At 39.7% G+C, this 24,105-nt stretch overlaps 1 protein-coding gene across 4 annotated transcripts in view; it reads left to right on the top strand.

The window, feature by feature from the left end:
- erbb4b (erb-b2 receptor tyrosine kinase 4b) overlaps positions 1-24,105 on the top strand; it is a 286,570-nt gene that overhangs the window by 128,664 nt on the left and 133,801 nt on the right. For all 4 annotated transcript variants that reach the window (XM_027290677.1, XM_027290678.1, XM_027290676.1 and 1 more), the window contains exon 2: positions 1,511-1,662. In XM_027290677.1, the coding sequence (XP_027146478.1) occupies positions 1,511-1,662 (152 nt within the window). The remainder of the gene's footprint in view (positions 1-1,510; positions 1,663-24,105) is intronic.

The following is a 24,105-nucleotide window of genomic DNA, read 5'->3' as shown; positions in this document are numbered from 1 at the left end:
AAAACACCTAGGTCTGCCATATATCATTCCTGAGCAGCACGTTATGCTATGTGCAACCTAGCTAATCACCACACGGTTGTTGTCCAGGCCACATTGGAATAGTTCCACTTATCTAATATCTGCTTAGCCGTGGAAGCATTCAAACACAATCCCATTTGTCTTCACAGCCGTTTGTTGCCTTGAGGCTGATTCCTCCTTTTCCCATATGTATGTGTGGTGTAATGGTGGAAAGTAGATAGGAAATAGAATTGAAAGATTTTGCCACTGAGTGCCTGTGTGGAGAAAAAGAGTAAATGAGTTTGACCTGGTTTATTGCTAGCCGAGAGTGTGGATTGCAAACACGTGGGCGGGGTGTATGGGATAAAAAGTAAAGTGCAGTATAGTATATAGTAGGGTGTGTAAGGGATCTTGGATTAAAAAGCAAACCGTCAGTAAAGATCATGGGGGGAGGTGTTTCAAAGAGAGAGGTAACAGCTCATGGGTGACAGCGTGACAAGACTGGGGGAAGGACCTGCCACCCCTCTGTCAGGCTGATGGCATCTCTGTCATCAAGAGGGTGCAGGTGAGAGAAACTACACTGCCATGGCAATACAAATGAACCTAAATAAACACAAATGTCAGCATCCGTATCTCTAAGCTGGCCACAATTCAGCAGCAAAGGCACATTTCGCTGTGAATGTGGCTGCTTGTTTAAGTCCAGAAGGAGACACACAACATCTCAATAAAAACAACTGCAAAAGTTGCAGCAAGTTGTTAGTACATTTTCATCTTGGATTGTACAGCAATTTATTTAGATTAAATCAATTGTTGATTTCAACTCTGGGATTTATGTGCTTTTTTTTCTTAGTTGATGTCTGTGTGTTCATGTGTGTGTGTGTTTTCATGCTAGAGTGGGCAGCAACAGCTGATTGGGCAGATGGCTTGTGTTGTCATGAGGTGTAGGGGGGGGCAAGTGTGGATTGTTGGAAATGGGTCTGTTTAATTACTTGTCAAGTGAGCAGCCCAGCTAGCTGCTAAAGAGCTCTCATGTGATCTGTGTGCCCCGAGGGGTGATGTGAGGCGGGGTTGGGGTGCACTGGGGTCCAGTGACTTCCTAGTCTTACATGACCAGGCCAGCTGAGCAGGTGCTACAGCTCAATGTCCATGAGCTCGTGTTTACACTATATTCTCACCGTATGATTTTTTGTGCCGTAGGCACACAAATATAGTTAATCCCTTTTTCCCCATACCATTTTATTAATTTATATTTATACAATAATGAAACATTCAGAATGCATAAACAGTTTTTGTTGACACTTTAAAGACTAAATTCAAATCCCATCAAGGTGACCAGCACTGCAGTGTTTATGCTCAATGCAATGTTCAAGCTGTTTTTTTTTTTACTCAAAACTATTAAAAAACAAAGTGGGACCCTGGCTGTGTGATTGCTTTCTAAACCGAACCCAGCTGTATTTAATATAGCTGTGTTAACACTACCTTGCTCCTCTGTCCCTGTCTCTTATTTTCCTAGTATGTGCTGGTACCGAGAACAAGCTGAGCACGCTGTCCGACTTGGAGCAGCAGTACCGCACCCTGAGGAAGTACTACGAGAACTGCGAAGTCGTGATGGGCAACCTTGAGATCACAAGCATCGACCGCAGTCGGGACCTCACCTTTCTCAGAGTAAGCACTAGAAAAATGATACATTAAACGGGTTGTGAATTTAATACATATCTTCAAAAAAAACAATGCTTAATTATTATTTATTTGATGCTTTGTTTGTGCCTAAATTGTTTGGATGTTGTCAGCCCTTTTACATTTGTCTAAATTAGCAGGAAAATAAACACTTTATTTACATATTTATTTATCATCTTATTCATTAAAGTAGTAATAGTCACATCTCACAACAAATACATTGTCTAAAAAGGAGTAAAAAGTTCAGACTGTAAACTTTTTCATCCGCTTTTTCATTTGACCTTGTTGCCCCAGAGAATGCACTGTGCTCAAATCCTTTACGGCCAATCAGCACTCAGATTAGTGTCTACATAGCCAATGATAAGCACCGAGGAAGGTTTTTTCCAATCAGGGTAATCAGACTTCCTCTCTTCTCAGTGTCTAACTGATTGTACAATCATACCATCGTAGTCATAAAATATTCAAAATCCTAATAACTCGATCATGCTAATCTCCCTTCTGATGAACCAGGATTCACAGATGGAGAGAGAAAAGTGCTGAAAAGTGTTGGAGAACTAAAAAATGAATTCCTACCTTTCAGAAAATATTCAGAGAATGTCCAGATATTTCCGTGAAACTTAAGTCCTAAACTGAGTTATTTGAGCCACCTGATTCATGTCGTCTAAGACAGGTTCACATACCGTATGACACATGGTAACAGTATTTTCTAGCACCATCTATAGCCAAAATGTAATGTAGTAAATGACTGAAGGAGCTGGTGAAGGAGCTGCTTACCTCAGTTTTGGTTTGATGGACACGTGCATACACACACAAACACACGTTTTGGTGATGACAGCCCAATAGGCCTTCAGGCGGTCAGAGCAGTAATAGTGCAATAATGAGAGGTCAGGAGAAGTTACTGTAGTGAAATTTAAAAAGAAAAAACATAGTGTATTTTTTTTTTTTTGTGAAATCAGCTTTTACTGCTGACCTTTGTTGGCCTTGCACTTCTCAAGAACATCACCCTAGACCATTCAGACTGCACTCTGCACTGCTAACACCATCCAACTCCAATTGATTCTGGTCTATCTGGAGGGCTGGGGAGCTCCCCTGGTGTTACGCTAAAGTGCTGACTGCATTAATGGGGCAGTATTGCTGTGGGAATGAACTGGGCTGCAGAGGCTTTGCAGAGAGGACCAACACGGCAAGCTGCATCTTTTATACTTTGCTCCTTACAGAGATGATTTCAAGTTAATATGACAAAATGATTTGTTTACATCAGGTACCGTAATGGGACAGCTCGTCTACCCTCGTATATTTACTTTGTAAGGACTGACAATCAAGATTGATCCAAGCAGTGAAATAAAACAGAGGCATTAAGTGTTCTGCATCGTGCACAGCAATACTGACAATACCCCCTGTGACACAAAACAAAAACAAGATGATATTAAGAAAGAGGGAGCGATAGATGGTAATGTGCTACCATTAGACCCCTGCAGAGGTAATAGCCCCTATTGACTCAGATTTTAAAAAAAATATGGTAGGGGGTAGAGATGCAGTTCAAAAGCAAATGTAATTGTTGTTTAACTACACAGAACCAAATAATAGGTGTCTTTATCTATTATAGGTACAAATTAAAATTACATAAAAGCTTCTCTCTCTCTTTTTTTTTTTTAAAAGGTTGAGGTTAAAGTTGCTTTTGACTCCAATCCCCTCCTTACCTGCCTGCTTCACCATTACACCACCACTCATTTACAAAAGGGCTCCCTGTGGCGTCAACTTGCCAGGTTCCTCCACCTCTCCATGGTTGGCAATTAACATGGGTTAATTGAAGATGCTAATTAAGAACACAGGGTGCCAAACAGCAAGGGAGCAAGAGGGCAGGGTGCACTGTGTATTTTTAGGGGATATTATTATTATTATGATAAAACACATTAATAACACAGTTCCCCTGGGAAAGGAAAAACTTCACCTTGAAGGGGAAGGGAGTGAAGAAGAAAAAACTATTGTGCGGCAGCTTACCATACCACCTGTCTCTAGGAGGTGATTGAAACTGATGCCTGTGCATTGGCTCCTTCTTTTCAAGATAGCCCAGAGATTGATGGCTGCCTCCCAAAGCCCCTCAAAAAGCTTTAGCAGTAAATAGAGTCCATCTTCCAAACTGCCTCTACGACAGATGAATCAACGCTCGCACTGTGATTAATAACTGCATTTCAGCACTGAAGCTTTCTCCCCACTCATATATGCACATTCAAACCAACAGTCCAACTGTGGGCTTTAACCACAGGCAATGTTGATATTCTCACTCCTAAATCCATCCTCCTATATTATAAGCAGAACATACTTTTGTATACAGAATGCATGCACATAGCTCAACATATTTTAGTGTGACATTTATCTTTTGTGAATGGGACACAGGAAAAAACATACACTTTGGTGTCTCTATATTCCCTCACTCCCACATACTATAATTAATATTTCTAACCAGTGTTCTTTTATTAGTGTAAGACAAGTAAATGCAGATAAAGTGAAGGATCTGGATGTCTTTTCTTTTCATTTAACATGTTCTTCCTCTGCTTTGCTTGCAGTCCATTCTTCAACTTTCCTCAAAGTATTGATCTACATACAGAAATATAATCTAAATATCATATAATGCAGACTTGTTCAACACTCCTACAAAGAGGTTGCATGATTACATATTCCTTTCTTTTATTTTGATGACTCCTGCCCTAAAGCCTGTGTACTAATGGGTACTTGTCAGGAATGAGGGTGGTGGTCCGTTAATGTGGCCCTCAATGACACTTGTGTGAAGTGTTCACTTGACCCTACGCTTTAAAAAAAAAACCTCTCAGCTGTCATCCTGATGCCTACCAGATGGAAACCACTGTGAGAGCACCAGTGTGCAGGAATAACAGAGACTATAGGCTGACTAGAGATTAAAGATGTCTGCTTGCTTAAGCTAGCAAAATAAAACAGAGTTTATACAAGTGCATATCTACATGCAAACAACTCTGCCTAATCTGTCTAATTCAACATTATTGGTGTTTATCAATAGTATGATTAATGATAAACATAAAGGCATACATTTTATGTAACATGCAGGGCTGACCTCTGGTCGGGTCCCGAGGACAAAGAGACATTGTAGAACTGGGAGACGTAGGGACATTTAGGTCAAGCCTGCCTTTTATTTGCTTATCCCCCCTTGTATTTTATTTTGTTCATTCATTTGTTTGTATTTGGTTTTATCCTATTTGGATTTTTTTTCTCCTTCCTACTTGGCCTTTGCTGTATTTGCTTTCTTTAAGACCAACCCCAGACATGTAAGAGGTTCGGGTGCCTTGCAGGTCAGACCCCCAGACTCAATTGGGGCTTTTTTTTAGTGGCGATCAGACCTCTTTCACCCATATCTGTTATCTTGCAGGGCAGCTGGATTCACAAAATCATAAGATGTTGTGAGAATCCATCTTGTCAGGCTTCAGGCGATGCACTTGTGTCTGAATCACGCTGGTTTAGGCCAGTCAGCATCCCCTGATGACTTATTGTCAGCATCACATGCGTGGTTTAACACGAAATGTAATGCCGCGAGAAGTTACAATGGCAGATCCTGACCGGCTTAGCAGGTTATGTGTTATCGGATTAGTTAGCCTGTGATAGACAGTGATGGTTCATCCGATCACCTGCCCTTCCACAGTTTCCTAGGATGACTTCCCAGATGGTTCTGTATAACACACCATCTGGCATTAAGTTACCATATCTGCACACTCAGCCGCTAGAGCCTGATCAGAGGTGTTTCTCTCTTCTAATTCAGTATTTTTCTAAAACTTTAAGAGAGGGGCATAGAGAGAAAGCGATCAGAAGGATCCTTCCTCTCTGCACTTTCAGTAGCAGATATCTTTATCCAGCATTGATCTAGAGGGAAGGGTCCAGGTATGGGTTAAAACTCAAGATTAAGATAGATATCTTGGCAGCATATGGCATTGATGTCTTTGTTATTTTACAATGAGCCCTTCATATCTACAAAGAGAGCCTGTCCCTTTAGCATTCAACCAAAAACTGGTTCTATATAACACCTTTCACGTTTTTGGTTGGGAGTTGCCAATATATCCTACTCATACTCACTGAGATGATGTTGCTTCTCCTCCTTCTAGCCAATGGATTTTATTTGCCTTTTTTATGTTGGTTGTTTAGCCATCAGCAAGTCTATAAGCCTGCATCACTTTAAGTTTATGGCTCACTGGGTGAGGCATAGGTTTGCCTTCCAGAGGAGGTGGACTGACCATCTGGGTCTGTGGGCAACAACCATCTGAACACCCTGCTGTGGGATGACCAGCCAGCATTTGAACTGGCTGTACATGTTTCTGTGGGTGTGTGGCAGGATCATATATTCATGACAAATCATCAGTCCGTCTTTCTTCCTTCACTGATTTCATTTTGATATACTTTACCTTTCAAACTGTGTTCAAGCACACAATGACAGACTGATTGCTGGTTCATAAGTCAAACTAACAAATTAAAATGACGCTGCCTTCAGGAGCCTTCAGAAATATATGTTCTAATTTGTGCGTGCAGGGACGATAAAATAAAAATACAAGTTATGATTATGTCAGCGGCTGATTGTAAAGTGTTGGACACAATAAAAGCAACACCAGTGAAATACAAGTACAATACTACATAATAAAATTACACAACCACCTCATTATACTGTACATTGATTTAAGTCTTTATAGCTGTGCGTGATTGAAGTTGTATAATGTAAAATGTTTAAACAGTATATCAGCCATGATTAGCACCGATGTCATCCATTCTATTTCCACTTGATGTGTAATTTATATGCAACTTACTGTAGTTCAAAAGTTGCATTTGACGCCTTCACATGCAATTTCCAACAGCATTTGAAAGCAGCATTGCACTCCGTCCCCATCTTCTGACATCTTTCTTCATACTTCTTCTTGACTGGCATATTTGTCCCTCAGGCACCATTGGTGCCCTCCCCAGCTTCCTAATTGTTGATGCACTGTTAGATGAGTGCAGATTACGTTGCCCCCCTGCTCCTCAGCAAACTCCTTCAATATTAATGAAGACTGATGAAGTGCTAGGGAGCCCCTGTCTTTCAGGCCCGACCTAGATTGGATTGACAATTGCAATTAGTGTCCCCTCAAGTTCATTTCCATCACTTTAATTTGACAAGAAGAAGGGCAGTATGGGGTGGGAAGGGAGACCATTGAGAGAACGAAATCCTGAGGTGAAAGGTTAGCGAGGGGAAATGGGGTGAAAGAGTTTGACCAGGAACTAGTTTGAAAGCGGGAAAGAGGAGCACACTTTTAGTGGACACAAAGGAAATTGAAGAGTCCCTAGAAATGTCTTTCTCACCAATATCTGAAGTGATTTTCTGCAGCTTACTTTTTACATTTCTTCCCCCTTTTTTTTGTCATGTACAGTGACAGCCAGAGAGAAGTCAGCACTAGAATCAAATCCACCTTAAGACCGTTAAGTCAGGTCTAGGTGGTTGTGATCTTCATTGTGTGCTTTCTTCAATCACCTATGAAGCTCAGTATATTTTTTTCAGTGTTTTCCTAATAGCAGTATTTCAGTGCCTCACTTTTCTTCTCTCACCTGCAACAGTCACCAAATGGATTGCTTGTCAGTGCGTATGTGTGAGATACGGGACAGCAGTGCCTAAAAATGAATGACTCTCCATCCTTTCCAGGGAAAAGAAGCAATGGATGATAGTCAAAGGTTGATGATGTGTCATGTTTGTGGTTATTTCTTTACATATATATAAAAAATACATACAGTATATATATGTTTTATGTGTGAGAGTGTGTGTGTCACTGATAGGAAATGTAATATCAGAAAGCGTTCTCGTTGCAACCTTATTTTAAACCTATCCTTTCTTGAATTGTCTGAAGCAATTTGATGTATCTATTTGTGTGTGTGTGTGTGTGTGTGTGTGTGTGTGTGTGTGTGTGTTTGTAATCATACGCAGGGTTAAAACCTCCATGTTTGACTGACAGGTACATTTTCTTGTTTCCACTGTTGGTCAGCCCATTCAATTTTCTTCCTGTCTTTTTTTTAAATGATCTGGCCTGATAGAGCAAATAAATGAGAATAACTGAACTGAAGAGGCTGAGTTTAACAAAAAATTAGGTAACAAAAAGAAAGAAAAAAAAGATTTGTACTACACTTGTACTGACCTCAAGCATTGTGCAGGGCAATACGGGGAAGTCAGCAAAACAGACACATATTTAACCTGGCAGCTGTGCTGTCCTGTTTTGTAAGCTACTTACTGTAAAGAAAAAGAGCAATTGTACTGGAACACAGGAGGCAGAACACTATTACATGGACATGGACTACTGTTCATGTGTTGAAACTTGTATTCCACATTTTGCCACTATCAAAGTGCCTAGTGAAAAGAGTTTATTTTTAAGTTAAAACCTTGTGCTTTTAACATGTCATGATTTTTCTTTTTTAATATCATGTGGCTGCATTATCATCTAAATATATGTTTATTAAAATGTATTAAAAACAATGTTTATTTTATAAATATATATTTAAAAACAGATTAACAACCGAACATCCCACTGCACCCACTGGTCTGTAGACATCTCAGGTTGTTATTGCAATTAACTGTAATTGACATTTCTGAAATTGCATCTTGTCTGAAAATTCTGCAATATTTGCATTGCTAGATCATGAATATAAGGATACAAGGGCATATATACAGCATAGAGAGAGAGAGACATGTAACGTCAACATGTATTTTTTCTGCTCCAACAATTTTTCACAGTAGCCATTCTGACATGAAATAGTACGGTCAACTCAGGGGTTACCAATAGTACTAATTAAGGTGCCATTCCATTTATTGCAGCAGAACCTTTCCAGCGAGCCAACATGCACCACAGCAGCACCCTGACTCTGTTTGACTTGAATGGAACGGAAATGGCTGCTGTGAAAAGAGTCTACTATATCTACATTTATATTATATCTATAATATTTTTTTACTGGGGGTATGGGGTGCTTGTCTGTGTATATTGTCTGTAAGTAAATGTAGAATTGTCCTACTGAAAAGCATCTTTGGCAGATTTCACCAAAGGTTTGGGAATCTGTTCTTGGACCTGCACCCACACACATTCAGGTGCTGCGAGTTAAAAGAAATCTACCTGTTCATCTTTCATCAGTAACAGTAGCTTTTAGTCACTTGGTAGTCACACAGTAGGGGTGTGAAAACTTAATCATACAACTACATTGGGGCATGCTGTCTTGGAGAAGACGGTGCAGTAGATACATGAGACTTACTACACTGTGCACGCACACATATCCACACACACATACCGGAGGTGATAGTACTTATCGTAACAGAGCACTGCCAGACTGAATAGAGAGGCAGTGGAGAGGAGAAGCAGAACCGGGGCATGACAATAGCCCTCCCTGCTTCTATGATGCCTTTCAAACTTCATATCTACCTCCCTCTGCAGCTTGCCAAAAAAAAAAAGATATAGACCAACTTCTCAGGAGGATCGAAATCAATTTCGACCCACTGCGACTTAGATGAGCCCTTTTCAAGAATTTCTGGTGTTAAGGTTTAGATGGCCTGAGTACAATAGTTCTGCTGGAACCAGCCTCAGTCCTCCTCATTAACAACACTCTATTGATAACAGCACTTATGGAAAACAGCCACCAGCACATCCAATCCTCTCTGGCTTTATGTAGGCCCCTACCACTGAAACACTTTTTATGCATTCAACCAGTGCTGGTAAGACTGTGTATAATAAAAAGGGACCTTGGTGGGTTCGGTGAGACTGTCATGTCTGTACCTGCTTGTTATTTTATTATTATTTCCATCTTTTATTGTTCAAACTTCTGCTGGACTGAAGAAGAAAACCGTTCTTGCTCAAGGGCACCTGATCAGTGCGAGATGCTGGGTGGAGGTCATCGGACTCATTCACATTCCCCGTCTGTATTTTCCCAGCTGAGCTTGAATTCAGTTCATAACCTTATGATAATAATCATGAATTTCTACCACTTTTACTGTTGCTGAAGCCACAGTATAGGTGTATGTGCCAGTTTCTCCCATGTTGCATCAAGGTCACCATGTGATCATCATGGTCCCGTCTCCACTTTTAACTCTATCTGACAGAAATATTAAATCGCACCCATGAATATCCCTGTCATAAAATATCAAACACTATTGCTGGGGTTTTAAAGTCTGTGTGAAGTAAAAATAAATATGTGTTCTAAGTTCATCAGACCAAAGAATAAAGTGTTATTAACCATCCAGTGAAATTATTAAAAAATATTGACATGTTTCATTAGATGTCCAAGAATGAGCAGTACTCTCAGCTCCAGGACTGTGGGGGCGTTTTTCAAAAAATAAATCCACTTCTTCATCTCCTCCTGTTTCGGAAGTTTAAATAAAGCTGTTCATCCAGGGTAAATGCATTTGTAGTACTTTGAAGGCAGAGCTAGTTAGCAAATGAGTGTAAACAAGATTAATAACTAGCATACGGAGAAGCACAGATGCTAACAGAAGGCTTTTATATTCATATTGTGGGTTAGGGACGTGGGGGGATTGTGCTCAGGGTGGTCTCAGCGCATCATTGAGTCACCCTTTAGGACTACCCAAAAAAATCCTGGGCTAAAAACTGGTGGAAAAACTGTTTTAACCTCTAACTCCACATTTCAGTAATATATCATTCAAAGTCTTTTCACATGTTTTCAGCAACTATTGCCTAACATATATATTGTATTTTGAAAGAAATCTCGGAATTGCCTTTACACAGTCTTTAAAGGAAACCCAACCAAAGAAACTTCTTGAACCACATCTGCAGCACACGTCGGCTCAATAGTTCGCCATAATGTACTGTAGCAAAATACTGTAAGTCTCAGTTACTGTGACCACGTGAAGCTTGTGAGAAGTCCTGTGCTTTGGTTTGTTCTCCCATTGTTCTGTCCAATCTCACGCATCAGCTAGCCCAACACTTTTTTGGTCACACATTAAGCAAAGATCTATGTTCATTAATCAAACAGGACCGATATATATGGTCTATTGTTATTATATTATATTATATTACACTTATTTTGTCCTTACATTGTATTCAGTGTCAGAGTTACTATAGAACACTGACTTCCACATTGTCCACGCAACATTACACATTTCTAATCTTAAAAGTAATGAAGTACAGTTTGTAAAATGTAATAAAATAAATGACTGAAATTAAAAGAGATATTATGTCTGCATTCTACACCCTAAACAATTAAATGGAATAAAGATAAAACTTTTTTTTTTACATAAAAAGGTCTCAACCACCATCCAGTACCAATACAACACCTCATTTGCTCCATCCCTATCTAACATTTTTCAAATTCCCTCATTTTACCATATCTGTGCATGGTAACTATAGTATGGTTAAGGTTGAGTTTGTGGTTATGGCAAAGTAAATGACGGTATGGTTAGGGTTAAGTCACTAAATCACTTTGTTAAGGTTAAAGGAAGCAGTTAATAAAAATGCAAATGTTAATTGCAGGTCTATAACAGGGAGCCACCATTCCCATTCCATCCCATCTCTCTTTGCATTTGCATTCAAATGAAAAGCATCAGCATCTTAACCACCAAGGCTGTTTTTGCTGTCCTGATTTCCAGTCGACAAAACCAACACGCACATTTTTCATGTTACCTGCTTATTTTCTTACCCACAATCCCTCTGCCATTCTTTCATACTTACCTTTTGACTTTCCCCTTTTCTTTACATGCAATGTTGGCTTGTGTTTCAATCCTCTCTTCTTTTTTCTATGCCCCCCACCCCCAGCTCTCCTTGCGCTAACTAGTCAGTGTTTGAATAAAAACTCATTAGGATTACATAGCCATTTAGCTAAGTGACACAGGGTGTAATTGTACCATCCATCAATTGCTGTGTAATAACACACTTGGAGGAGCTAAATGTTGATTAGCCCTCAGCAAATTTCACCACCGGGTTTTAGGAATAAATAGCCAGAGGAGATTGGATGGGGTGATGGGTGGCGGCTTGTCTTAGAGGGTGTTGCGGTCAAGGTCGCTGACCCTTGGAAGCCAAATTACCTTAAAAAGTGTCAAAGACAAGTATTGCTTTATGTCTATAAATCTAGGTCTTTTTTTTGTATCGCTATGTCACCACAATGAAAGAACCTAGTTATATCTGATATTTTCACTGATCCTTGTTGTCCTCCCATTGCAGGTATCACTGCTTTTTGGTATAATACTTATGATTCACTGTCGTCTCTGTTTACAGTAAAATCAAGGCACTTAAGTTACTGGAAATGAACAAAATACAGATCTGCATGTGACAACACCGGCTATTGGGAACATTCAGTACCCTGTCAATGATTCGTCACATCAAGTCATTCGCTTTTTAAGAGTACTTCAGGACATCATTTGACGAGAGAGAACAAAGTAGGTGAGTCAGCTACTTTCAGCAGAGTGCTGGCTCATTGCTGTTTATGAGACCCTTAATTTCACCCTAGATGTGACAATTTGCTATCTTACTTTACCACACACCACCAACTCCCTACACCAACTCTGTTGCTACAATCATAGATTACTTTTCAGCTATATTGCAACACCGACTAAACGGAAAAGCCAAGTGTAAAATAACATTTATGTCATTTAATTTTTCACTTTTTTCAATTTACACTAACAGTTTCCTGCCCTTTAGCACACAGTCCTTATATAATGTGTTGTGTGCACTAGCTATAGTACTGAATTAATAATAATAATGCACTCTTAATCCCCCAGTTTCTTTCCACTCTTTGCATACCTTTATTCTGACATTATATTACCAATATAAAGCTTAAAAAGGAGTCATTGGGATAATCTGCCACCTGCCAGTCAATTATTACATTGTTATGCTGTGTTGTGTTACTGTTATGTTAAGTTATAATGTTAGACATGGTATTCTAGGCAGTTCTAGACAATACTATTAAGTAATTCTTGCTTATCTTGTTTAACAATATCTGACTATCTGACTTAGATGACTAATCTTGCTGTATCCTCCCTCACTTGGACATTATGATCAATCAGTGCGGGTATGACTTATTGGGTCTGAACAAGGGGGTGAATAAAGGCTTTATCATTTAGATTGAAACAGAGACAGTGCTTACTATATCCAAGACAATTGTAACAGGAGACTCTATTGTTCCTATTATCTGTCTTCCAAAAGTGCTGCTGTGTCATCGTAGGAGAAACCACAAAAGAAGCCGCCTATTAGAGGGCAAGAAGCAAATGTGGCAGAGGTAGTAGGGGAGGAAAAGATTTTTTGTTCTATTCAAAATGATTCCGTTTCTCCCTCCAAATAGATGTGAGAATAACTTAATTGCCCATTGAGTTGATAATACTGTTTTATGCAGATAATCCCATTGCCTGACATTGACATAGTGCAGATAAAGGGACGGCAAATAATATGGGAAAGTGTAGAGAGAGAGAGAGAGTGTATGGAAAAAGAGAAACATAAAGAAACAGAACAAGAGATAGAGAATTAGAAAGAGAGTCTCTTTTAGTATAATTGCAGCTTTTACCATGAAATGAATGTACTGTGGCTAGCAAACGGTGCCAGCTCCACCCATGCGAGCCATCATGTCTTTATCACTAATGTACCAGTGACTACTGCTGTAATTACATAGGCTTTTGTCAAGCTCTGTGCACAACTATCTTGGAAGCAAAATTGTTCTGACTTTTACAGCTCTTTCGTTGACTTCTACACTATATGGGCAAGTTCCAAAAAAAAAAAAAAAAAAAACAGGAGAAAGCAAAAGAGATGTGTTAATGAAAAGAAAGAGAGACAAAGAGACAGAAATAGAGCTAAAGTTAAATGGAGAGACGATGGTAGTAGAAAAACGTTTTTGGGCGGATGGTAAGGATGATATGTCAGGTTGGTGATGTATCATGATACTCCAGGTATAGTCAGTTGGTGTTGTTCACATCTGATATGGATTGATTACAAATTCACTTTTGTTTCACTTGGCCAAACCCCGTTCTTTGAGGAAACAAAATAGTTTTCTCGGGTGCTGGTCATGTTAAAAACCCCATTTTACATAACCTACTTAAGGTGGGATTGTTGTGTCATTATTCCGCCTCACCGTATTCCACCTCTGTATCGGAGGTCGTAAACAGATGTCTGTGTTTAAGGTGACCCGGAAAGATCAAGCACACATGTGCAAAGCAATTGTGTGATGAAGTGAAAGCGAATATGTGGTAGAAAGTGACTTAAAAACAAGCGGAACAGAAGAAAATATGAGCAGTGAAGTTGTCAGTCTAGCAGTAAATGTACATTATGTCAATGAATAAAAGCTGCAGCCTCGCAAGACTAAAGTAAAACTCTTGTGTGTTGTTTCACAACTGCTGGAATAATGTCGCTGTGATGATCAGCTCCACTTATTTTGCTTCTGGAATGCTGGTATAGTATATAAAATCCCATGTGTTCAGTTTGGTGGCCATTTGTTACGGCACTGTTGCAGGATCTCTGTCTAAAACGGGGTTACGTTTAGAGCTACATTAGACGGACCATCCTTCAACCACAATATCTGATCAAGCATCCAAGTTGGCAACATACAGGCCTTTATGCAGTAGCGGTTTTAGGTACGGGCGGACAGGGCGGCCGCCCGGGGCGCCATTTCGTGGGGGGCGCCACGAGCGCTTGGGGACAAAAAAAAACAAAAACAAAAAAAAAACTTTTGTATCATATCGCTCATATCGCTGGGGGGGGATGGGGGGATGGGGGGGTGTTCGCCCAGGGCGCAAATGTGGCCAGGACCGGCGCTGCCTTTATGACACTGAATACCAACTAGCTCAAGGTGCAGTCAAACTTACACCATCCTTGAGGGGAAGAAATAAACCTCAGTGAGCTATCAGAGATTCTACGGACACTAGTTCTAGTTAGTTTTAACTTAACAAGTTAACTTCTTCATCATGAAGTTATGGTGTATGCTTATACAGGAGATGTCCATTAAAATAACTCAACTATTCATCATTGTCTACTTGAGTAACAGTTTAAACAGTTTAAAATTGTCTCTCCTGTGTCCCATCAAGAATACACTTCCCAACACCCACATACTCCCAAAGAGAGACATGCGTATACACACTGCTGTGTGTTACAGAAACGTCTCTCTTTTAAGAGCAGGATAGCATTACACAGAAAGCACAGAAGTACTTTTTTATTTTTGACTGGAAATTAACTTTTGAAAAAAAATGTCTTCTTCCAAATTGGAAGAAAATTAGGAAATGTTCTACAAATACTCTAGGTAGAATTGTAACTTAATAGGCCTTTTTTTTTTTTTTTTTTTTTTTTGCAGCAGACATTCTGACATGTCAGCAGAAAGAGTGCAGGTGTAATTGATAACATTAACAAGGGCTGCATTATCAGTTCCTGGATCCAGGTCATGTGCATGCTGGCTCACCTGCCTGGCATAAAGTTAAGTCAAACAATCACTGATCTTAGATTTACTTGCTGCTGTTTTCCTGCTACAAAAAGCCAGATTGTCTGCTGTGAAATAGACCTTTGTGTAAAGGTATGTGATGATAAAAGCTGATCAGCGGCGGATTCAGGCTGTCTGAGGGGCAAAAACCAACGCACCAGCTTCATGCGATGGTGCCCTTTTTTTTGATGTATTCATTTTGAAACTGTTCCAAATCCTGATTAAGATTAAAATTGTTTAATCATGTGACTCACTGTGAGATTAAAAGGCTCTGCATCACATTTTCTCCAGGGCACCCTATAGAGGCCACTTTATCACGTTTTCGCTACCGGAATGGAACCCGAGAGGATACTTTATCACGTTTTCTTGCACATTGGGTCACCACAGAGGGCACTTTATCATGTTTTATCTACCATGGGGGCATCATCCTAGAGGGCACTTTTACTGCAATTTCATTTTGAACACAGGGGCACAGGGAGGGCGATAACCAGAGTTGCATTTACATGTGGCTTGTAAGAGAAAAAAAACAATCAACCATACAAGTAAAAAAGAGATCAAACTTAACAACGCCTTGTCATTAGATTAAATGTTACAAATAAAGTGAGACTGCTGAGAAAAATTTGCCTCGAGCACGTCTCCATTCTGCAGTGTTATATTCGAGTTTGATTTGCACAAACGCAAGATGTCACTTTTCTTTTATTGCTGAACGTGATCTCAAACCAAGCACTCCTAGAATCACATCAGTTCAAAGTGTTCTGCTGTAATACCACCATAACACTTCAGCATCTTAATTAAACATGATTGTTATCTGGGTTTGTTTAACTCTTAGAAATGCTGATAGGTCTGGCTGCCAAATAAAACTCCAAGGGCTGAAAACCACCACTCTGTTTATGCGTGTGAGTCTCTCTCTCTGTGTGTGTGTGTGTGTGTGTGTGTGTGTGTGTGTGTGTGTGTGTGTGTGTGTGTGTGAGAAAGTGAGTGAGAAAGAGAAGGAGAGGACAGCCAAGTGGGTCAGAAAACTGATTCCTTAGTTCCCCGTGGAGAGAGCAAGACCTTTATCTTCAATTTCAGAGATTTCCTCTGTGGTCAGAATAAGAGGCCACATCACCTATTTCTCTTCCACTCTTATACTTGTTTTATTGGGCCATCACTTAACTCAGACAAGACAGGATATAATGAGGGCATTTTTTCCAAGTAACTTTTGATAGACACATTATATAGCCTGTTACATTATGTGCACATTTACTTCCTCCAGCTTTGTCCACATTGATTTTGTTGAGTTATGCTCATCTTGTTCTGTTGTTTGGACTTACTCTTGATGGAAACTGCTTTTGTCGTGGTGTTATTTGGGCATTTGTAGGTAGTAGACATTACTGATTGTTGAGCATCTGTGGCAGACTCTATAAGATGCTTTTAGCAAGTTTTCAGATTTCTAGGTACTGAAGTCACACAGTCCAAAGCACTTCAACGGTTGGATGTAAGTGTAAATGTAAGTGTGAATGGTTGTCCCGGGTGTACCCCGCCTCTGACCCAAAGTCAGCTGAGATAGGCTCCAGCCCCAATGTGACCCTGATAAGGATAAGCGGTTACAGATAATGGATGGATGGAATATATTATCGGCTTATAATTAGAAATGCATTAATGTGTACATCTATGGACTTCTCCATGGCGTCAGGCACAGGTTTTTGAAGAGCCATAAAGCTCAAATTGTGGTGGCATGGCCACCACCATCTTGGCAGTCCTGTCTCTGCCACCTACTGGCAAATTTAAAAATCAGCAAAGATGTGGATTGTCGGTGGACCTGAGAAGGACTGAATAAAGCCCACCTGTAATAGGATCCACCTGTCAATCAAAGTGACCAAGTCAATTATGCAGAACTTTAAGCCTTAAAACAATTTGAGTGAATTCTATAAAAATTCCACCCCTCAATGCAGTTGTCATGAACAGGGATTATTAGCTATAGAGACAGTTGTGAGTACTAGGCTGAAAACATGTTTATTTCTGCTGTAGTTGGGCATTTTAATATGGGGGCTTATAGAGATTGACTTGTTCTGTAGCCAGCCTCAAGAACAAGTCGGAGGTTGTCGCATTTTTATTAGTCATACCACATACCACATGTTAATTGGTGCTTCAATGAAATACATGTAGAAAAACATTCCGTTGTTCGGTCAGACATCTCACAGGAGATGAAAGAGAGACAAAAAATAAAAATAAAAAAATCAGGTAGAGAGCAGGGCACCAAGGCTAGAGTCGCCGATAGGCATACTATTTTTCAGGAGGGCATCAAGGCCAGACAGAGAGGCAAAAACAGTCATGGCCAATGTGGCCGCCGGTGAAATTTCTTGTTCTGGTAGTGCCACGTGAATAGAAGTAGAGAGGCAGCTCTAAAACATTCTGTAATTACAACAGGTTTTGTGTTTGCAGGTCCTGCAAGAAATCCTGCTCACTGAATTTGTTTGCATCTGCATAATACAATGCAAAACAGAATTTACAAGTAGCATGAATGTGTTCGTAATCAGTGAAAGTTTGTGAACAGTTGTGCTTTCACTCCTTCGTGAGACAAAATGTGTTCTCTTTATAATAGTTTATAATGTTTCTAATTTAGAAAATAATTTGCAAATTATTACAATTGTATGATATTGGTGGCATGGGTAGAAAATCTTTTTTCCACTCCACTCTCCTGGGGAAAAAAAAAAAAAAGTTCCTGAGTAAAAAAAGATCCCAGTAGTTATAACGATAGAGCAATTAAAACTACTGTAACGATGTTTTTAATTGCTTTGAATCAGCAATTCTGCCGGTATTTATTCACAATTTGAAAGGCTACAAAACATCAGAACAACAATCTAAGCCTTTAACAAATGAGCAAAATATCAGCTTTTATGCTTCCAAAATTTACCATGATCCCTATACAGGTTGTGCCTGTATAAAACGAGGAAGATGCATAAATTTCCAGACTGAAACCTCACCTTAACACGGCTACTGCTTCTTCTTCTTCTCCTGTCCTCCTAAATTTATCGAGTCGTGAGGGCCATCAACCTTTATTAGCTAATAATGCTGTTAGGGCCATTAAGTGTGGCCGAAGCTCCCCCATAGCAATACTTAACAGTCTCACTAGGGTACTAGTGGAGGACTCAAGTAACAGAACCGCTGTGTGACAACCCCCCCCCCACATCTCTCCCTGCACTGGAGTGTCTGTCTAGACTCCTAATTTGATGATGCTAAGACCAGCATAGCAACCCCATAGGGTAATTGCTATGTCACTTAAATGCGGCCAAAAAAGACAAAAAAAATGACTCCTGGTAAAACATTGTCATTTCCTAGAATAATTGAGTCATTATGCGGTGAGTCATGCTTTTTTTTGTTTTTCTTTCTTTTTTGAGATTGCACGGGTCTCTCATTAACAGTAAGGTTTTGTTTAAGCTGAGGCACAGTGTTACTAGAAGGAGGACCTTGAGCCACTCAGGGATTCTGAACTGTTTTCATGTTTTATGCAAGTACCGTTATCGTTATATCTCTATATATGGCTGAAATCCAATATAATATACAGTAAAAATAATTTTGTTACTTTAAAAAAATTACTCTTTTAGATCTACAGATGCTGCAGGTGTTGAACTTCCATGTTTCTACAGTAGCCCAAATGGACAAACGAAGCATTGGCTCTAGATATGGCCTTTCACATGTTTTTTGTGTGTTTTGCAGCCACCATAGTTTCTCCTTCATGCCGGTCAGAAAGGAGAGGGTGGAATAAATTCATAAACTCTGGAATTTTTAAGGTTTCCAGCAGTTGCCTGAACCTCGCTTTGAGAATGACTGATGATTTTCTGTGTTTTTGTGTGAAAAGGCCAAGTGTCCAAAATAGAAAGTAAATGTGCCCCAAAGAGAGGAGACTGTACAGTAGGACGATTTAATTCTCATGCTGGCGTCACACTGAAATATGCAGTGAGGGACACATTGACTTCTGGTTAATCTCAGGGCTGTGGGTGTTGTTTTTGTATTGTTGTGCTAAATCCAAACTCTTAGAGAATGGTTAGGGGATGGTCGCTGTAGATCAAAGCAGAATGATAATCAACTGTTAGAGAAAGAGAGAGACCTCCATTATATATTTTTTTCTCTTTGCTTAGGGCTGAAAAAGATTGTTGTTGAACTAAAAGTTGATACTAAAAAAAAAAAAAAAGAATACATAGTGTGTGCTCTTCACTTGTATTGTAAGTAATAATGTAACACATGGAGTATTTTGATGAGTCATGCACTCACGTTCCTATAAATATGTTATTTGAGCTCAACGAGTTTGTAGGCTTTTAAATCATTTGTGTCATTTTCTCTTACAAGAGGAAGAAAATTAAACCTCCATTCCCCATTTACTCTCTCTCTCTCACACACACACACCTGTTGGTTTGGTGGGTTATTGTTGTTAATATCTCCAAAAGGAGGGGGTTCTATTCTGAACCAACCACACTTAAGTGCTTCTGCAATTAAGGTATTCGTGCCTCAGAGGTAAAGAGAGGTTTACCCATGAGGCCTAGTGCCTTCACCTCTCATATCCTATATTCTTAGAACAGCACTCAGAGTCAGAGAGCACTGGGATGAGCATCACCGTTCCAGCAGCAAAGGTCATTTGAGTGTTGTAATGCATATTAGATAATTATAGTTACATTCCTCTTTAAAGTATAATTTTGTACATGTGTTCATTATTATTATTCTTAGGATATATATATTGTAAGCAAATAAAAACGGTACAGCATGACAACAGTATCAAAACCGATTTATGACATTTATTTATTACCAAAGGATAACTAACAGACCCAGAGTTGGGGAATAAATGGTATAATGACATATCTGATTATGCAAGACAAACCAATAGTTGTAAAAATGTGTGAGTTAACACACAAAATGGCACATATCCAACACGGAGTAACGTTAAATCACAGAATCATTGTAAACTTTCACTGCAGTGTAAAATCATCTTATATTGCTAGATAACTTTACAACACCAAGGGGATTTGTTTCCCAGGCATGATTAAGGAGCTAACCATGGGCTAGATGGATCTAGTATTACCTCCCGCCGCAACACCCTGCTCCCACACACCAGCTCATAGTAAGGGAGCGTGACTTTCCTCGTCCCCGATATGTGCAGCATAATTGAATAATGGCTGCCTCACCCGAATAGTCCTAACGCAGATGAGCCTCCCAGCCTTGTCACATCGGCACAATATTAACCATGACACAGGCGTAACCAGGCCGGTAATTAATGCACTGAATCAATTACAAATTAGTCCATTTGAAGAATTCCCCACAGGAGTCCACTCATTACCAGTGCTCTGATGGAGTTGCAAGTTCTCCTCATGGGAAGGGGTGTCACTCTTCTTCTCTCCTTCTTTATCTGTCTTTATCTCTTCTCTCAAGGTGGGACGCGGAAGACAAATGGAGGATGAAATTGATACTGCCTGCTACCTGGCATTACACTGCAAATTAAAATGTCAGTGACACAACATCAGATTCTTGGTAATGTCCAACTAAGGAGGAGTGTGGAGCTAATTGAATATACCTTCAGGAGGTAGCAAAGTTGGCATGACTGCTACAACCGTGCTAGGTAGATTGTACTCTAGGTAACCTTCAAAGCATTAAAACCAGTTGGATAGTTGTGATATTGAGCTTGGCCATTACTGCCATTTTCTTTTTGTATTTTCACACAACATGTAACATCTTGCCATCCACTGTTCCTAAATAGTTCAACTGCAGTGAGGAAATTACCAGATATATACAAGTATGCCTTAAGTATATCTTAACTAAACTGAACTGTGTTGAAGGACATGTGATGTGAAAAATATGACTCTCTCTCTCTTCAGTCTGTATTAATGGTTCTCATAGCATAAGGTGAACACCATCCTATTCATTTTGCTGCCAAAGGTGAAAGTCAGTCTTAATGACAGAGCGTTTTCTAGCTCAATTCAGGAACTGTCAGGGAGTTGAAATGGGAAAGAGCTGCCATTATGAGACAGTGAGAGAAAGTATGGATGTGTGTGTGTGTGTGTGTTTGTGTGTGACTTACATTTCCCTGCCCACAAGCCCTTGAAAGGCAAGGAGCATTCAGAGTAAACAGAATAAATTTTAAAAAAAGAGAGACGTGATCCATTTCCAGTGCTGCACATAAAGGACAGTACTGTATGTTTGTTTTAAATAATAGTTTTGGCTCTGTGTGGTTTAAACCCAAATCTTTTGACGGAATGTTTTGAAATCATTTTTCAAATATATCGAATACATTTTACAAAGATAAAAAAAAGAGAAGAAATTTCAAGGGAGAAATTTGATTAAGAGCAATAAAGGTAGTGCCAGACTAATGTGCCACTTTCTGGAGCAACCCTCATGCATCAGTGTCGATGACTGATGGGTCCTGGCTAAGGAAAAAGGCAAAATTGAGGTTTTACCTGAAATGTTAGTAAATCTAGTCAACACCTGCTGTGGATGGCAGTCCCAGTTGTGCTTATACAAAAAATAAAATAAAATAGAATCAATCCAGTCCAGACAGAGTGGCATTTGCACTGGTTGGAGTTAAATTTACAGTCCAGTGATTAAAGCACACAGAAAATTACTAAAGGAGACGTTGTCCTATCTCAAATTCTTTCTGAACTCATTCAGCACTTTCTGCTCCCACTTTCATTTCATTGAAAAGGTAATTTTCACATTTGACTTATTCTGACATTTGATTGATGCTTTCTGGGATGAATACGCCAAAATTACGTGCACCCTGACCATTTGTGCTCTGCAGGCTGAATCTAACATTCAGTAGATCAGGTACCACTCCAGTAGATTTTACATTTTGTGGAAGGATGCATTGATACCAGCATCGGGTATCAGTCTTTGACTGTACTCATGTAGCTGTAAAAAAGTTCCATGTTAAAAATACATGTGATACCAATCTATGTACGGTAAACCCACATTATATAAAAGCAAAGCACACTGTAAGTTCCACTCTGACAAATTATTAACAGGAGTAAAAACTGTAACTTGATAAAACAACTAAGGGCAACACAGAATGCAACAAGTTTTCTATTGCTAGAAGTGCATCAACAACCTAACCTGACAGATGGTTTGTTACACAGAACCATGGAAACAGTTTCAAAAACGGGCAGGGGCTTTCAAAAAATACTTGGCAGGTGATTGTAGGGACTATCTGTCTATCACTGTCATGCACAGGTAAATCAGAAGAATGAACCATATAACCATAAACTATTACAGTACCAAGTTTGTTCCAATAAGAGCAAACTCTCTTCTCTAAAAGGTCTTTTTAGGAAGTACTCTCTAGTTCTGATACAACCAATCCTAGAAGCATCCACACCAACTTCTTTAGGAGCCATCATTGTTTTTAAACAGTCACTTCTCACCGCATCACACTAAGCGTTGAACAACATTGGTAGCTGCCAGTAGTTCTTTATAGGATGTTGATTGGTTCAAACCACTGTGGTTCAGACACATTGATTTTGTGATTTTGCGAGCCAAGCTGCCCTGCAAGGTTCGCAACAACCAGGCATTTTCTCTCAGTTTACTGCCAAAGTAAACTGAGAGAAAATGCCTAGAGACAACCAAGTACAGTAATACAGATTATAACAAAAATAACGGAACTCCACTAGTTGTTGATATTGAGCGACAGCATGCTAGAGCCTAAGTATGAGATTCCCTGTTGTCACAATATATTAGAGACGAAAACCCAGAGGTGTGTGTTTTTTTTAAGACAAAAGCAAATTTAACAGCTTCTTTCTTGATATATCGGCTTTTGGCTTCACTGCTGATATTTAGAGTGTCTGCTTAATGTCTCTTATCAGCTTAACTGCGCAGTGGTCTAAGAAAAGGCACTCACACCAAACTGGGGTGTCACTGGGGCAATCTGAACAGTTTTCTCTCCACCATGGTCCTGAAAATATTAAGGTACTGGAAGATTTTCAACTGTATAGCCCACCACTTGCTGCTCACACCCTTCAGTTAGTTGTGAATGAGGGGTGTTTGGCTCAAGTGTTGCTCACATGGAGGCAATTTGGTAAGAAAAAGCAATTATGCCTTTTAAACATCAGGCTGTCCGTTCTTGTTCCATTTCAGGAGTTGACCAGAAAAGTCAACTCTTGATCCTTTGTCGCAGATCTGATCCCCGCTGGCACTGTGCTGCAGAGACTTGACCAAAGAAACTGTAACTGAAAGAAACTTTAGCCGAAACAGGGAGGTGGTGAATTTTCTGACATGGAAGGCTGGCCCCCAACTCTACTTGAGTTAACGTTACAATTGTTCATGTGTTTATGTGAGAGTAAAAGAAAGATGGAGGGAATGATGGAAACAACCATCAACATCACTGAGCAGTGATTTCTTGTGAAGGCAAACCATTTCTACGGCTAGGTGGTTAACAAATTGCAATTCACTATCATCTGGCCACATTATCATGATGATACCTCTCAGCACCATAGTAGTAGTAGTAGTAGTAGTAGTAGTCCTGTATGTTGTGGAGAATGCTACTCATCGATGTGCAGTTCAGTCAGTGAACACAGATGTCTTATGCTGAAAGGTTTCTTGAAGCTTGGTGAAGGAGAATGGAGGATTCATCAATACGGTTGTCGTGGCATGACACTGTCTCAATTATGAAGAAGCTGTCCTCTCTGGCTCGTCTATATGCCCTCAGAAGAGTGCCACAACTACTCTATGTCTATAAATTGTCAAACTCAACATTTTCTACAGTATAAGGTATTAGTCAATTGGTAATTAGCCTACAAACAAGGAAATATGTTTATAATTAGTGGTGCAACATTTTATCTGATCATTATTATTTACCTATCTGTTGTGTCTATGGAGTTAGACAGTCCTGTTCTAGGACCTTGGTTACCATAGTAATGGTAAATGCACTGTACTTATATAGAGCCTTTGTAGTCTTTCGACCACTCAATGCACTTTACACTACATATCGCATGGTGCCAAAGTATGATCAGTTTTTTGGGAGCTAACCATTCATACACATCCACACCTCGATGG

The sequence above is a fragment of the Larimichthys crocea genome, chromosome XVIII (genome assembly GCF_000972845.2).
Source record: "Larimichthys crocea isolate SSNF chromosome XVIII, L_crocea_2.0, whole genome shotgun sequence".
NCBI lineage: Eukaryota > Metazoa > Chordata > Actinopteri > Sciaenidae > Larimichthys > Larimichthys crocea.
Note: the sequence above shows the minus strand (reverse complement) of the source record. Positions and strands in the feature narration are given on the sequence as shown.